This window comes from Tribolium castaneum, chromosome 5 (assembly GCF_031307605.1).
Source record: "Tribolium castaneum strain GA2 chromosome 5, icTriCast1.1, whole genome shotgun sequence".
In the NCBI taxonomy this organism is placed as follows: domain Eukaryota; kingdom Metazoa; phylum Arthropoda; class Insecta; order Coleoptera; family Tenebrionidae; genus Tribolium; species Tribolium castaneum.
Window position 1 is genome coordinate 3914349 of NC_087398.1, and position 17394 is coordinate 3931742.

At 38.0% G+C, this 17394-nt stretch overlaps 1 protein-coding gene across 4 annotated transcripts in view; it reads left to right on the top strand.

Annotated features, from left to right (window-relative positions):
• The window catches only part of LOC657107 (growth factor receptor-bound protein 14), a 42030-nt gene that overhangs the window by 10294 nt on the left and 14342 nt on the right, over positions 1 to 17394 (top strand). For 2 of the 4 annotated variants that reach the window (XM_008195791.2, XM_015980403.2), the window contains exons 2-6: positions 1796 to 1923; positions 1974 to 2133; positions 7043 to 7173; positions 8596 to 8676; positions 10505 to 10684. In XM_008195791.2, the coding sequence (XP_008194013.1) occupies positions 1796 to 1923; positions 1974 to 2133; positions 7043 to 7173; positions 8596 to 8676; positions 10505 to 10684 (680 nt within the window). Of the gene's footprint in view, positions 1 to 1368; positions 1507 to 1795; positions 1924 to 1973; positions 2134 to 7042; positions 7174 to 8595; positions 8677 to 10504; positions 10685 to 17394 lie in introns of those variants that run through there. The other 2 variants (XM_008195789.3, XM_008195788.3) reach the window with 2 other exon arrangements.

Consider the following 17394-nt stretch of genomic DNA (forward strand, 5'->3'; position numbering starts at 1 on the left):
CGTCTCTCGAGTTCAACAAACCGTCACCGGCGACCGATCCCCCTTTTATTTTTTCGTTGGCATTTTCCTTTTGACCCGCGATTCCTTTGTCGGCGTTCCACACACGACGTCTTCGTCTAGCAATGCGGGTCCGGCCGTTTCGCCAACCAGAAATAGATTCGTCGAAACGGTCGTCTAGCTGATTTCCTCGAAGGATCCGTAAATGGATATACGACAAGAGAAAAGACGAAGAAGCAGAGAAAAATACCATTCGTTGGCTTGACACACGCAATCGACGCCCATCTTATGTTTACCAGTTTTTCTCGGGCTCGATATGATGGCGTGATCGCTTACATGTCTTGCATGAGACTCGGAATTAACGAGTTTCTTTCTCGTGAGCGAGTAGCGTGCAATATTCCGGGTCTCGCGAGGTCACAACTCACGTACTGGTATAAACAATGAATGAATTTGCGTACGCCGTTAACGGATTTTCGACGTTTTTAAAGCACAATGTGCGAGGGACGCAGCGAAGGGGAAAGTCGATTAGTTTTCATTAGAGACTGATCTTTGCTAAAAGGTGGTTTCAAAACACTTCAAAACGGCAAATAAAGATAAGGGCTCATTAAGCGGCGCGAATTAATTTTGCCGCGATAAAAACACGTGCGATAAGTCGAAAAAGGGGGACAATTACATCCCGATCGATCACAGTCCCGATTTCCGGTTCCCGAAAAGTTGAGATATTTTCCTCCGGGTGAAAGGCGCGTCGTAGGAGGTCCGGAAATTTATCGTCGTCCTTTTCAGGAGCGTCCTTTGGAATCGTGCCGAGTAATGTCGCAAAAATTCAGCACGTAACAGTTAGTGATGAAATAATGTACTAATTCATCACTGCCGATGTTGTGTTTATGTTTTCGCGTTATTATTTATGGTGACATTTCTGAGCTATTATTTTTAGCGTTTTCTCTTTTCTAATTGATCGAACGGAGGGCGGAAATGATAAATTGTTGCAAGCGCAGGTGTTGGTGCAATTTCGCACTAGTTTTTGATTTAATTAGAGTTAATCAAATCGGGGATTGTTTGTGAGGTCCCATATCCTTATAAATAAAACACAATTGACAGTTTAACATTAGTCATCTTTAACAATTGTCCCGACATGGTGGGACGATTCAATAACAAGCGATTAAGTCGCATTCAGGGACGGCTTCATCATCAATTAAAATTTTTCGAAAAATTTTGATGACACCGCTGTGTTTATTTATGTTTTTTGTTTGCAACACATTACGATTGCGTTGACCATTACTTATTGTTTTTATAGTAGTAATATTATCGCAGTTGAAATAATAATCAGCATTTAAAAAAATTATTGCGTTTCGTAAGCACGCTTCTGATAAATCTTTCAAATGAGTAGTGGATATCGAATTCAGTTGGAGTTTTCAGTGCGGCATGGAATGACAAAAAGTGGCTTGCTTGCGACTAAAAAGTTAACCACGACAGTGACCACCCCCATGTTCAAAATGCTGAAAAGTATCTGTGAGTAATCGAGGAAAAAAACGAATTTTCCGTTAGGTTTAACCCTTCTGACGTCAGACGTGACGCAAATCGGAAGGCAAGACCATGATTAGAGTTTTTTTAAAAGTGATAACCTCCCGAGAGAAAAATCGGACGGCTTCTTATCAATGAAAACTTACTATTGTCGTCCTCATTGATGACAGGAAATTAATGATACAATTTTCCAAATGTCACAAGCTGGAAAAACTAATAACTTGAGAAATGAAAACTTGATCACAAAGTTTGATATTAAATTTGTTCCTTGTTTCAGACTGGTGCCGCTTTCCGAGGATGAAGTGTGTGTGTGTGGAAGCGTCCGGCTACGAACGCCTCAATGAGAATTTCCTCGATTATCAAATCGTATCAGAAGATAAGGATAATGCGACAAATGAAAAAGAGGTATTCGTCGTGATTGATTTTAATAACGAGGGTTTAATTGATTGGTTTAGGAGGAAATGGTCTTTTACAACGACGACGGCAGTTTCCAGACCGTCATCGTCGAGCGAAATCTGTGTGCGAGCGACTTGTGCCAACTTCTTGCCCTCAAAAATCGCGTGTCAAAAAGTGTCAATTGGAGCATTGTCGAACATTGGGTGGAATACGGTTTAGGTGAGTAAACGCAACTTCCAGTTCTTGTTTATGCGAGAACCAGTCCGTGGTAAACACGACCTACGTCAAAACCGACAAATAACGCTGTTATTTATGCGAAGGCTAAAAATAAAGACGAACAAAAAAAATCGTCATCCTTAAGAAGCCGAAACAATGAGAAAACGTTGATGGACGAGCCGTACACATAATCGTAACTTGTTTATTACATTCAAAAGCTCATTAACCTCGGCAAAATGGCAGCCGGCAGGCAAGACGGCCATTTGCCGATGCAATGTCGTGAATTAAAACACCGGGAAGATATCGGAGAGAGTTCGCTTTCGGCTCGAAATCGATTTGTCTTGATTTTTATTGCCGATAAAAATTAAATAAATTAAATGCGACGACGACATAAAAGGGAAGAAGTAAAAGTGGGCTATTTATAAGGATAAGCCGGGCTCGGGTCGATTTTTCGCGACTTAAATTGTGTTTCGCACAAAAATGCATTGTGAAAAATTCCGGGCGAGGTCGAATCCGGTTGGAAAAGTGTGGTGGGTGGCAGCAGCTGCACTCGAAGATCCAGGAAACGTTCCTTGTTGGGAACTGCAAATCGAAACCTGTCGATGGACGCCGGCTGCCGCCTCCGTGGGTGGGTGGGAGGCGTAGGTTCAAGTCATCTAAACAAAATCGGTTTTACGACATTGTGTGTCGGTTGCATTCTCATTCATGGTTTTTACTGTCGCCCATGTGTGGGTCTGAACCTGGAACAGTCGCTTCGTTAGGTCGGAAAATATTTACTGTTTATGAGGAGGAATTTGAATAGCACGTTACTTGGCAATAACATGATTAAAAGGCATTCGTGTGTGCCTCTGGAATTATAAATAGAGCGGCCCCGAAAAGAAATCCACACAACACACACACACGGGTGTCTCGTTTAATTAAATACGATATTTAATAACAGGAAATTCGTTTACGGAACAAACAAGTCATTTATTATGAGCAATTATCATACGAATTTATGCTTCGTTTAACTGATTAATGTCATTTTTGAGAGGGCTGAAAAGTACGAGGTTTGCTAAGGAACCGCTTAGTTTGTCGATTGGCGCTTCCGGAAGATTCTTGGAGTCGATTTGTCGCTTCCTGGCCATGAGTCACTGTCTCGGCGTCCAATGACCGCAAAAATTCGGGAAAATGCCCTTCGCAAGTTAAAGTTAGACTTGGTTTTATGTTTCAAGGGCGTTTTTAATTATCTTCATGCTTTGGTAACCTCCCCAACGTAATTTCGCTCAAACGGGAAGTGCGAATACTTAACGAAATTGTTCGGATTCCATTACATTCTAATTATTTTGCGTAGAATCGCAGTTAAATGAAACTTGTTATTTCGACGGGTTTGATTAGAAAAAAAATACGATTAAAGGAAGGAAAAGTACAAGTGTGACAACACCTGATTCACCTATCTACTATAAATTATTTCTTTTATCTAGAAAAATCCGGTTATTTTTTCTTAAAAACGCAGCATCATTCCTGGAAAAATGCAAGTCGAGATGGTTTTGCATCGATTAGCATTTTAGATGAGAGTTACCAGAATTCGTGTTGCTATTAATAGGATGTTTACCTGCATTTTACACGAAAAAATCTCATTTATTATTTGAGGTTTTATCAAATTAAATATTTGCCACAATTTTTTGTGTAATCAAGGAGAGAAGTCTCAAGGCTCCCGAAACTCCGATCTATTATTATTGAGCAAAAATTGAAATAAACAACTCATCTGCGTAATAATTAATTGACTCAGTTTAAAAAGCCGTACTGTGTCACTCATGAATTTATAATCCACCCCCGGAGGTAAGTGTCGAAGGTCAAGTCGCTGGAGGTGTTAAAAAGGGTCGTAAGCGGGGTGGAAAAATTCATTGAAACATTCATGCCGAGATAAAAGTTGTCGGTTTTTTCCTGTTGACGATTTACAATCCTTGACCTTCTTTTGACGTTTTTCGTCAAGTTTGTAGTAAATAAAAATTCGCTTTTCGGTCTTTCCCGCGACAGTGACATCTTTCCCTTGACCTCGGTTGTATTTTTCATAACGAAAATGCAATAAACATGATGTTGACGCCGCCGGAACCAAACAAACTCCGGGGAGTCGGCCGGTAAATGTAGGTAAAAATATTCTTTTTCGTAGCGGCGCCATTTATTATTTTCGTGTGGTCATCGTTTGATAAAACAAATTGCGTTGGATTTTTTTTATCGTAGATTTCGTCACGCGTCTTGAATTTCGGTTAAAGTCCCAATTTTATTATTCAATTCACGTTTTAAAATGCTAATAAAGATGCAACAAAGTGAATGGAGTTTCCCGAAATCGCCTCGTTTGTCTAAATTAAGCGCGTCGGAATGTTTAATGAAATGATTTCCTGCGTGAATGTCATAAAAGCTTAAATTAAAAACGTCAACAATGTTCAAAATAACGTTATTTACGAGTGATTTAAGTAATAATATGATACCGAGGATTCTTTGACAAATAACAACAGATGGTGACTATATCGGGCGGACTTTATCGCTCGATCGCCCTGATTTTGGCTACGAAAATATCGATTTGATAAAAATGATTACGGTTTTTTTTTGTATTTTTACTCAATTGTCGGGCTGCTGGTGAAATGGATTTTTATATAAGTTTTGTAAAGTTGACCTTTTCGAAAGCACAAGTTCACGTTTCCAATCAGAAGGTTTATTTTTGTATGGCACGTGTCTGTTATTTTTCGTGCGTGGTGGCGGAAATTCCGGGTTTTTCCACCAAGGGGTGGTTACGTCTCCATATGGTTTCTTTGTAAATTAAATGTAATAGGAACAAATACACTCGGCAGCTCCTTTTATATCTCATCCTTGTCATGGAAAAATGGCTGCGTGTCCACCCCTCAATTTCCATTTAGTCGGTAAATCAGAGAATCTGGCAAGGAAAAGAGGCCAAATCTTGACCCTTTTCCATGTAATAAACGTCAATTTCGGAGAGAGCATAATTATTCGAGGAGGGCACATTTTTGAGTTCGGGAAAACCGCCAAATCGGGCAAAAAAGTGCGTGCAGTGATTTTTTACGATCGGCCCAATATCGCGCAATAATTGACAGGTCAGCATGCAATATGGGCGGTTTTTATAGCACACGCGGGCTCGTAAAAGTGATGGAATGGAGATAAAATCGAAATATTTTGCGTGAAAACGAAAACAAGACAATAAAATTGATTTTTGTTGTAGTGCGTTCTTTTTTCGATTAAAATCGTCGGTGTGTGTCACGATGCAGACTAGACGGTTTGTTGTGATGCGCAGCAGACGGTCGTTGAAAGTTTCACGTTTCAAAATGTTTTAAATCTGGCATGAGGCGGCGGCGAGGAAATAATGTGCTTGCGAATGTCGTTCGTTTCGAATTACGCATTACTAAAATTGTTATGACGGGAAGAATCGTCTGAGTTGTGTCGTCTCGATCGGGTTGCAAATGCGCCCAGGATGCATCATCGTGCATATACAATGTATAACTAGAAGATGCGGAATTAGTTCAAGAACATGACTGGAATTTTAGAGATGCAGAGGGTTATTTGATGATGATGGGATTGCTGGTTGATATTCAAACGATGAGAGGGAGAGGATTAAAAATATTTACATATTTGAATTTTACAAAGATGGATTTCCGATCGCGAGAGTTTGTAAGCTGGGATTTGCCGCGATGGAAATTTTATACTTTGCCGATGAGAGAAGAAAAATGTGACTTTGTATGCAACAAATAACTGGCGCCTCAGGTCACCGCTTTTTTGATAAGGGGAGATGTTTTTCTGAAAAAATATCTCACGGAAAGCCGAAGTAAATTATTTTTAAACGACGGTTTATTTATATTTGATTGAATATTCGCATCGCGGAAAATTAACATGGTATTTTTTGAGCAGCATAAATGAAAAGTATAGTTAATTTAGAATAAACCAAAAAAGAAAAATGTTTCGAACTGTGACACGATGGCAAGTCGAATTACACGTGATTATGGTCAAATTGAAGAGGTTTTACGAGTAGTGAATACCGCTTTTAACCTTGTTTTTTGAATTATTTTGCATTATTTGGCTTTGCGATTGCAGTAGTTTTTGCAAATGGTGATAAAAAAATTAATAATTCAGAAACTTTATCCTCGGATGTTTGAATGCACTTAAACAATTTCCTGCTAATGCGTTTAGCGAATTATTGTTATCATATTCTAAACAAACACCGCTATTAATTAAAAAACTTTGATTAGTTAATAACGTTTAATTAAAATTTTAATTCGTTAAAAACGTAATTAGTGTCGCTTTTTGCAAAATAATTACTAAGAAAAAGAATCATTTCACACGAGTAAATACGGTTATTTTGTAAACAAGATATGTTTTTGTTTTCGACATTTTTTCACGTTGTGATTTCGGTGCTATCCGATAAGCGCTAGCTCTCCAAACAAAAATTGATTAGGCCGGGCCGTGTCGCAATTTTTTGTGTGTTTTTGTTTTAATTAACCGTTGACCTTTTTTTAACCACTGACAATTGGTAACAGTTAATATTCATCAGTTTCAATCTAAACTGATTTGATTTTTTCGCTCAGCCGATCACAATTTGAAGGTTACTCCTCTGCAGTGTGCAATAATTACCCGATTGACCTTTGGGTTAAATCGAATTTAACCCACGCCATCGGTGCACACGTACCCACCCGAACGTCGATTGTCCCAATGACCCATTTCGGCGACCTTTTTGTCCCGATCCCAAAGGCGATCTTATCAAATCGTCAATAGTGACACCTGTTACGTTGCGAGATTACTCCGGATTTTATTGGTCAATCCGGGCTCGAGTTTCGGAGGTTTCCTTAATTGTCTCGGCGCTGATTAAACGATAAATTTCAGAGCTTTATCGCAGTGTAAAAATTTTCTTGTATTATTTTTTCAGAGCGTTCGTTCGAAGATCACGAATACGTTCTCGAAGCGTCGAGAGATATGAGGGGGTATTCGAGGCACGCCCAATTTAGATACGTTTTCAGAAAAGACTACAGGAAATACGAGTTCTTCCACAATCCACAAGTAAGTGTATTACTCACATCCAGGGTGGTCTCCGGCTGTTTGTCGAGGGTTTTTCCGAAAAAATTGATTATTTTGGGCCGGGTGTTGATTTAAGCCGGTGTATAAATATAAATTATTATCTCGGTTGCGGTTTCGCACCGATGTTTGTTTTTGACGAGTGGAATTCGGGTGCAACACTCGAATTTATGTTTGTCAGTCCTAGTTTATGGGACGTGGAAAAATTCTGTTTTCGACGACGAAATTGTTACAAACAACAAGGGTTTTATTATCGAATTGACGTCACCGTTTTAAAAATTTCACTTTGGAATGAAATTATGTCGGAAATGATTTAGCAAAATTTTGATTTGTTTTGACTGACTTTTCGTCGCGTTCTTGAACTTGAACAATTTTTTGCTTCTTGCCCACTGACGTCCACACTTTTTACATGACCCTTTATTAAGGCTAATGGCCGAGATGATAACAGGGAACAAATTTAATCGATCTTAAATTGGCGCAATTATTATTTAAAAATATACCGTTATGAGGTGGCAATTAAAGAATATTCAATAAAAAAATACAAATTAGTTTTCACTTCTGAATAATTTTTAAAATTATTATTTAAAATACCAAATTGGTGTCTATACACTACTTAATTAATTTTGGATTCAGCTGTAACATAAAATAGGGTGGCTGAAAATAAATAATGAGACAATATTAAACTATACACGTGAGCTTTATTTTTATTTACTAAAAATAGGCGATTTTAATATGGTATTGTTAAATATGTGATAAGATCTGATTATATTGGCGTTTCAACTTGTGGCCTATGTGGCGCCACGCGTCTCGTGTAAAGTGAACTAACGTTGTGTTTAGTAAGGAACCTGCAAAGTCCTACTACTCGAAAACAGATGGCGCCGTGTTACTACAGTGACCTGTAATTTTACTTATCGGCCTTTACGAATTTTGACACAGATGACACTAACATAATGGTGTTTATGTGTTTGCATACCTATGTCTTCTGTAATCTATGAAAAAATTTAATTGTTGGAAATTAATGTGTAATAAATACCAAAATAAATTGTTTGTTTGTTTACATTTTTTAGTGTCTGTATTAAAACCAAACAATTTGTGTTTGAGTTGTAAGACATTTAGAACAAAGGGAATTTCGGCTTTAATTTTGTTATTGTTTCAATGAGTTACGATGTTCTGGCACGAACCTTGGCAATAATTTAATTTGAAAAATTCTTTCTCAATATCGAAGTGATATATTATCTGGTGTCTGACAGGAGGACGCCATAAATAACAATTTATTATAACATTTCATGGCTCCCGACTTCATTCATTAATATTTACATGATTATGATAATTTATCAACTCTTCCTTTCTACGGCCTATTTTCGATGCGTCGAAAGTTTTTAATATTTACGAAATTTACTTTGTTAGCAGTTCTTCCCCTCCGATATGTTAAACGTCACCAAAGAAGACTTCCCTCATCTCACAAACTTCAACGAAAACTACCTCCAGGTGAGTGTATGTTAAATGACTTTTTCCAGAGCGGGTTTGTTGAGTGAAGCGAAGCGTCCATCAAGTAAATGATGCATTGTTTAACGCGTTACAGTTTGTGTTTTGTTCTACACAAAACTAATTAAAATGAGAAACGTTTTCGGAGGTTTTATCTTCGCATCGGGATTGAAATTTTCAAGTGGTGTGTTTTTTCTTTGATAATCTTTAATAAGTGAATTGTTTTCTCTTAGTGAACAATGGCTTCGACAACTTACAACATGATTAATGGTTAAAAATAACACGATATTATTCCGAGCGATATTTTCCGCTAATGACCACCCGTTTTTTTCACCTTTGAAAGGAAGTGTTTTTCGATGGCTTTTATTAGCTTGGCAGATAAAACTTTTCATCTTGCATTGATTACCATAAATTTAATTTATCTACTTGCTTGATAAATTTCGATTTAAAACTGCGGAAGCTTATAAATTCTTACATAGAAAGATATGAAGAAAATTCATCGCCCTAGTTGACCATGAAAAATAAAAGTCGCGTTACCGGTTGCACCATTCATGGTCGATTGATGGACTCAGTTTTTCAAAATTTCTATTCGTGTTAATGATTTGTGCCTACATTTTTTGTTGTCTTGGTTTAATTATTACGTGGAATGAGTTATTGTTGTCACAAATTACTGCTAATCGAGTGAAGATTTTGACATTATGAAAGTGATTTTTCGGTCCTTGAAACGGCAAAGAAAAGAGTTCGTTCAACTCGGTGTGTAGCAACATCATTACGCACTATCCTTAAACCATGATATAACTCGATTGTGAGCGCAATTAGCATAATCAAAAGCAAAATGTGGCCAATACTGAGAACCCACACACCTCTATACAAAAAGCTATTACCGGTCCGTCGAGAGCGAGAGAGAGAAAAGTTCTAGGCGAACCATATAATTTTCCGTACTGTTGGCCGCCTAATTTTTTTCCTTCTCTTATCTTGTTCATCCTTTTCGCGTATTGTAACACCCAACGAAATTTTAACACTGTAAACAACGCCGATAATTCATGTCGCTGGAGCGTGAAGAAGAAACCAAAGTCGTCGAAGAAATGAGCAGCAAAAAATTTCCCTAAACCTGACCTGATTTACGCCCCGTAAATTTGATTTTTTGCGTTTTCGAATCGAATCGGGCCTTCCGTTCGCGCGATTGGGACGGAATTGAATTTCCAGGGGCGGCTCTAGGTCAACTGTTTAATTTTTTTTTCAAAATTTGTAAAAGGCCGGATGCTGGGCTTTGTTTCTTGGCATCCGCTCTAGTGCTTCCACTTCTTGTAAAATATTTCAACGACTTGACAGCACTTATCTCATATCCTGTCTTTAGAAAAATTATTTGTGACGTTCCCTCTCCGACTTCCGTATATCGAAACCCGTTTTTTGGAGATTTGTGATTGAAATAACGAAGTTTGATGTTCTCTAACGGTTGCCGTGTTTTACGACTGTGATCGTGTAACGTTTCGAAGGCCAAATATTAAAATTTGAATAAAGTGTAAATTGTAGGAACTCGCGGATTAAAATTTCATCCTTGAGGTGGCAAAATGATTTAGTTTTGTCATTAGAGTTACAGCACTTGTAGCACGATGAATAGGTATAGTGAGTCAACTATGCAAATATTTTCACTTTTTATCATCTAATTATACACTCGAACGGCATAAAAATTACTCGCTTTTTTCGCTGCGATCGAACAAAATTAATTGCGAAAAAATCCAACAATTGAAGAATAATTGCCTGTAATTACGGTATCGCAAAGTGCTTCAAAGTAACATTTTGTAATGAAATAATTCTTTTAACCTTGCAGAATCTCGTGTTACAAGAAGGAAAATCGCCGGTGGTTTTTTCGCAAGTGTGGATTAAAGATCAACAGAAACAGGCCTGGGGTAAGGCCTTTCTGTTACTCCGTGAAAAGAAGCTCTATCTCTCGTACAAGATCCAAGTGTTGGCGAAATTCCTGAGGGCTGCGAAAATCAGGGAAACTTCGGTGAGTCTAACAATTTTTCTTTACAAACACCTGTTCCTAAGCGCTGTAACCAAGGTTAGTGAGTAATACGGTTTTGCTGCTGCATTATCGAGCCGTCAAAAACCTATAATTCTTTTCTCTTTTGTAAGAATTTTTTTCGTCGTGTCGTAATTTCGTTCAAGGTTTTTACGGTTCAATTATTCTTTCATTTATTATAATCACTTATGTGGTTACCGAGTATACACTTTGAAACAGACGTTTAATGAAATGGTAATGACGATTGTATCGCGAGGAAGAGACACGCTCCACTGACTCGCGAGATAATTTAATTTAACACTTTAATAATTTTTCGTTAGCAACACGACGAAAAAATCAAGAGAGAATCTTTAATAGGAGTGACACGGATCGCAAACCGACCGAGAATCTTGAACTTGTTCTGTCAATTTGTCGACGGTTTTGATGAGTAGATTAGAAAGCGAATGCACCATTTTTTACACAATTTCTCCGAAAGCGAAACAGCTCTTGACTGATGTAACGAAATGACCGGCAAGTACTCAAAAATCATAGTTGAGTTGTCGGGCAATTAACACGCAACTCACCTTGCGTAATATCCTATTATTTTATTCAAATGTCAATCGTGGGTCTGAAATTACACACCTAAACTTCCGAAATTGGGAATTATGGGCAGTTGTATTTTTGGGGTCAAGTTTTATTTTTCGACAAACAAATGCATCGTGCACGAACGCACACACAATTTCGTAATTTATTGCATTAAAAATTGATTAATGAAGATTCGACATGCGACCAAAGATTGGCCAATGCTAAAAAACCGTATTTTGTGTCAACAATGGGGTGCCCCCGTGGCGAGGATAATGTTAGATTAATTCGAAACGATCGATTGTGGGTGCCGAAGATTTTTTGCCATAGCGCAAGGTCAAAGGATTTCGAATGTCTCCATTACATAACGAGGTGAACTTGTGGGATTTTTTCGGAAGTTGGCTAAATTAAGATCGGATTTGGAACTGAATCATGGAGTCGAAATTTTAATCTGAATTTATTGGCCTTCGGTTCGAACAAATGACTGCAACTAGTTTATTAACCTCGAAGGCGGTGGATCGATGTTGCAACGGTGATAAGCTGATAATGCTGCGTACACACTATGAGCGCCTGCAGTGAATCTAAAGGGGTGACAAAGAACAAAATGGGAAAAATGGCATGTTTTTTGAACCAGAATCACGTTGGTTGGTTGCCACTATCCGTGAAATAGCGGCGTTATTATTCAACGTTTCCGGCATATTAACCTTTCTTTTTCTAACATTTGGTCCAATTAATATTCATTATTGCGTAATTGTCGTTTTCCTCGAATTTTTTCCTTCATTGTGTGTGTGTCGTTACAATTTCGTGTCCGTCCATGTGTATAATTATCGGTTTAGTCGCTACAATTAATTTTAATTAAATCGTACGAAGTTTGGAACGCGATTTTGCGTATAATACATTCATCGTCAATTATTTCGAGTTAATAGGCTTATAAATATTCACTTTGTAAATTTCACTTTCAATCTGGTCTCGGGAACAATTTCTCTCCCTAATAATAATATATTCTTCTCGTCGGCGATGTATAACGCAATTCATGTTCCTTTGATCGTGTTAATTTATAAACAAGAGTGATTTTTTTAGTTGATGTGCGTTACATTAAACAAACATCACACCCTTATTGCTAATAACATAAACAAATATGTTGGATTTGATCGATAAACGCAGTGGCGTCACGCGGGAACGGGACGGCGGAAAATTGTCACGTCCACGTGCAACGAAGCTGAGCAAAGGGCAAAGTCTGTTGCTAAAATTTATCTTGTTAATTTGTATAAGCAAAGTGGTTTTAAATCACCTATTTGCCGAGCAAATATAGAAAATTTAATTAGTGAAAAACTCGGATTCGTTCTATTTATAAGCCGACTTGTGATTTCTTTCGGCTCTGTTTGTTGTGATATTAATTTTATTGCTGTTATTCCAGGGTAGTTTTATTATTATTTTATCGAGAGAACGTCCGAGTTTATTTAATTTCGCCAAGAAACACGAGTAAACATTACTCTTTTTTTCGTTTATTTGTTTTTCCAAGCATGTGCGGTAATTATTCGTAATTTTTCGTATCTGCAAGTGTCGTCTCTCGTCATTGTTCGCGGCAAACCAACGGCGAAGATCGTTATCGAGGGCATCACGTAGAATAGAAAATCGCCGGTAATAAAACATACACACGTAATTGCACACTTGCGAAATCCATCCATCCATCCATCCATCCAGTCTCATTGGCATGCGTTTTATTGCCGGCCCGAGCCACGGAATTAATTATTATGCACTCGAAGGAATGGTCGAAACGGTCTTGGCTTTTACACCGCACGAGGGGTTAATAAACTGAAGGAATTGACAAAGGATTTTCAGCAAGGATCGGCTTGCATTCGATCAAAAATCAAGCCCCGGGATGATGCAATCGCAATGAAACATCGGCCATTATGGACGGTTTACGAGCGAGAATCATAAAATTTGCTAGTTGTTGGATTTTACGACAGCGCCTTTATCTTAACTGCTAGAGAAGAAGTCGCCGACGCCATTTTGGAAAAGGGGTGTCACTTGGGACTGCTTTATTTCAATTCTTGATTATGCGACGCTCATGCAGGGCCGTCCTAAGATATTTAGTGCCCCTGGGCCACTTACAACAAAATATTTTGAGTCCTGACTTTTTTACTTTTACTTTTTCTACCTGAAAACCTGAAAAAAGTTACCAGGACTATATTTTTCGTTTAATAATTAAATGCGGATTATATTTTTTTAATACATCACGGCATTAAAATGTGTTATTTTTAGTTGTTTTAACAATTATTTTTTGGTCAAAGTTTAGGCGGCACAGAGCTATCGCTAGATAAAGACATTTCCAAAGCTACCAAATTTTATTGGTTCGATATTTTTTGTTATTAAGGTGTGCATGTGTTGTGTCACAAAACTACGATGCGACAATTGATAACGTGTAAGTCGCACTCTTTCCTGATTTGTGGAAAAATTTGTGGAAACTCATTTTAATTTAAAAACACATTTAGGTGTCATAAAACCATAACAACTACGAACATTCCTAGATACGTAGGTATTACACATAAAGTGTCTACTGATAGGGCTAGTGCTGATGAGAGATAAAAGCATCTTTTCTAAAAATGATTTTTTCCGACGTTGAGGTAATGAAAAATTCAATTTTTGAAAGAGGTGGGTCGTTGAGAGTGAGTTGCCGTCGACCTTTTCCCTAAATAGAGAAGTAATCCTCCCTGCACATCGTCATTTCTTGTTAATAACTCTCAAACCGCCGATTTAATTAAAGCGGTGGAAATTCCGAAAAGTTGTTTCGCCTTCCGGGGGTGGCTTTTATTACGCAATCAACGTTTCAACAACAATTTCGAGTCGAAAGACACGTCCTCACCCTCCATCGTCGTCGTCAAATTGTGTTTACGATAGTGGGATTTAAACGGGATTTTTTCCGATCTTCTCTCTATTTGTCCATATGCCAGAAACAGTTTCGTTTCGTCGGTGTAAATAAAATTCAATTCGTCGTCCCCGCTTCCCTTCGCGCGCAAGAAATTTGTCAGTGACAGTTATCGATGTTTATGACAGGACAAGACGTAATTAAAATGATCGCCCGGACGGGTGGCTTTTTTATGATGCGATTAAAGAGAAAAATGTTTGGAAATTGTAAAATCAATGTTCCGCTTGGTGAGAGTAATAAATTTTCCAACGGAACGCTCCGAGAAGAATAACATGTTTTCGGTGGCCAAGAATAATACCTGGAAGAGTCCGGAAACCCGGATCGACTGACGCGAACTTACTCCTCCCTTTTGACTTCCAGCGTGAACTTTCCGATATCGGACCGGAGTTTAAAAACACTTTGATTGGATCGGATCCAAGATAGCTTTTTGGGGATTTGGTCTCCAAAGACGGAGAAATTACTCTGTCTTGTATTTTTCTACTGGCAACAAACAATAACAAGTTTATTAAAAAGCCAAACCACATACGTAATTTTTTCTATTGTTTTATCGGGTCTCGAAGAACAAAAGCTTTGTCCAACTGTGGGTATTTTCTGTGGGAACAATCCTATCGATCTGTTTACCGGAAACGTGGATGGTCCTTCGAATGGCGGAGGGTGGATTTTACACCGGCCACCCTCTCGCCCTTCGCCCTATTCGAGGACTTTTTAACGGCTTTCGTCGATCTGGCCGTTATCTACGAAAACAATAATGAACGAATGACCGGATAAAGGATTATTCGCGACTAAATCCGGATTTAAGCCGTCGCCAAGGACCTAGTTTTAACACGACTCGAAATGGATACATAATCGTGTTTTATGTGTCGGAGCACTTAACGTTATGCAAGTTTTTTCCCCGAGAGAATTTTCACCAGATTAAATGCCTCAACTAATTAATTGACAATGATAAATAGAATTTCCCGATTATTATTGTTCCATTTCGGTTTTAGTTAGATGGATGGAGGCATAATAGGCGTATGGAAATTACACATGTCAGAACCATGTGACTAATTTGCTTTACGCCAGTGGCGGAACAAAACGAAACTGACGCGTGTTCAAAATACCGAAAAAATGTACCGGGTGAGCCAAGGTGCAGTGCCAGGTCGAGAATAGGCTCCTAATTGAGCTGGAATTTCGTGGAAAAAATGCTCAATAAAGCGATAAAATTACACCAATGTTACCAGTGATTGTTTCAGTGACAATAGAAAAAGTAGGCGATGTGTGAGTCAAGCCCTGTTATCAAAGAAACTAATTTGGCGCGTTATCCATAAATTCCGTGATAAGTATTGAATTTTGTAATATTTCACAATCTCGTGAATAAATTAAAGAGTTAAAAAAGTGAGTCATTTTTTCCTTGTTTCGACGGGTGATAAAATTAGTATCAGTTCTTGGAAACACTCGGTACGATTGATAACTAGGGGTAATAAAAATCTTTCTAGTATCACAGTATTCATTGACCTACATTCGATCGCCGATAAAGTTTCTATTTTTAAAAGTTTATCAATTAGTTTAATTGTAAAGCATGTAACAATCTGCTGAATAGAAGTTTCGATTCCTAATCACCCATAAAACGAAATATCTTGGTGTAGGTAATTGCGTGAAAATAATAATTGAAAACGTGCCAAAACAAATTTTTCGTCCTACGCCACTGTGACCCATCTCTGATGGGTGTTGTGCCAGCTCGGCAATTTCGTCAATGTGCGTACGACTAAATTAATATAGCACTATGTGACAAATGTAGTTATTAATACAAAAGCCAGGTCAGGATTGTCTCCGTTTTTCGAACTGTAAATTGGCCCCAGTCCAATGATACGAATTTGTAAAAAATCAATCCCGACACAAATTGCTGTAATTATCTCAGCTGGACGTAGCGGTAAGTGCAGTTTGTAACGTCATCATAACCATTACCTAGGTCGTGGACGGAAACGTTGTTGCTAGGGGCTTTCGAATGATCGATTCTGTCGTGCATAGACCTACTGTTGCTTTCGAATGAATCGACGCTGGAATGGCCGTGTGCCAAAAAACGGGCACCAAATTAAAGACACGTGTGTTGGAATATGTCGTCCAACAACTCGAAGAAATGATTAATTAAAAGACTACGCGCCCTTTTAATTGCTGAAACTGTGCCAAGTCGAGCCTTCGTAGAAGAGCTTAAGCCATTAAACGGCGGATTAATTAACCTTTCGACGAATTCGGAGGAAATTCGGGACCAAAGATTGAGCGAAATAGTCGATAAATCACAACTGACAGTCCGAAAAGTCATCCGCGGGATTAATTAAAAGATTTAATCTGGCATACCGAAAGAAAATTAGTTTTTTCGGGCGCTAATTGTTTTTTCGGGAATTTTTTCCCGACGAGGAAACTCGTCATTAATTATATTTTTCAATTTCTGGAGGTGAAACGGACGGAAAAAAAACAAAAATCCTCTCTTCGCATAATGAGTTTCTTTTCAAAGCTTCCAGATATAGAGTCTGACGTGAGTGATTATCGGTAAAAGGGAGCACAAGATCAGATGTTTCGTCAAAATCCTTGATATTGCTAACAGGTCCTTTCGGATTCGTATTCAAATCAGGCATTTAGGTTCTTTTTCCGGCGAGTTCCATTAAGTGTGAAAACGTGTAAAATAAACCGTCAAAAGCGTTGAATTTTTTCCCGGACGAATCTTTAATCGGATGATCTCGAATGGAACAACACAAACGGAGAAAATTCGTATTCCGGTTTTTGTACCTATTTTATTTATGGAAAAACGCTTCAAATTCCACTGCGTTTAAGTGTATGTAAAATGCCAAGTTTTAATCAAGCCTCATTTTTCAAACTGACAGCATTTCTAAAATTTTAATTAATAGGAAGTTATTGCAACTAATCACGGACATTTGTTAACATTTTTTAAAGTCGTTATCACTCGAGAAAATGTTTAGTATGTCACGCTTAACATTCAATGTCATAAAGCGATAATGACAAAAGAAAGTTACGACAGTGTTTTGTTAATTGTATTCATTCATTTTCTGTCGTTAAATTAAAAAAGCACCAAGAAAAAGTCGTACTTTCCGCCCGAACGGATATAACTCGGGTCATTTGCTCGAAATAGTTATTTTTTCGACGTATGCCGTTTTGTAACTCTTTTTGTTGTGTGGTAATCCTCAAAAAGTCGTTAAAAATGATTAATTAT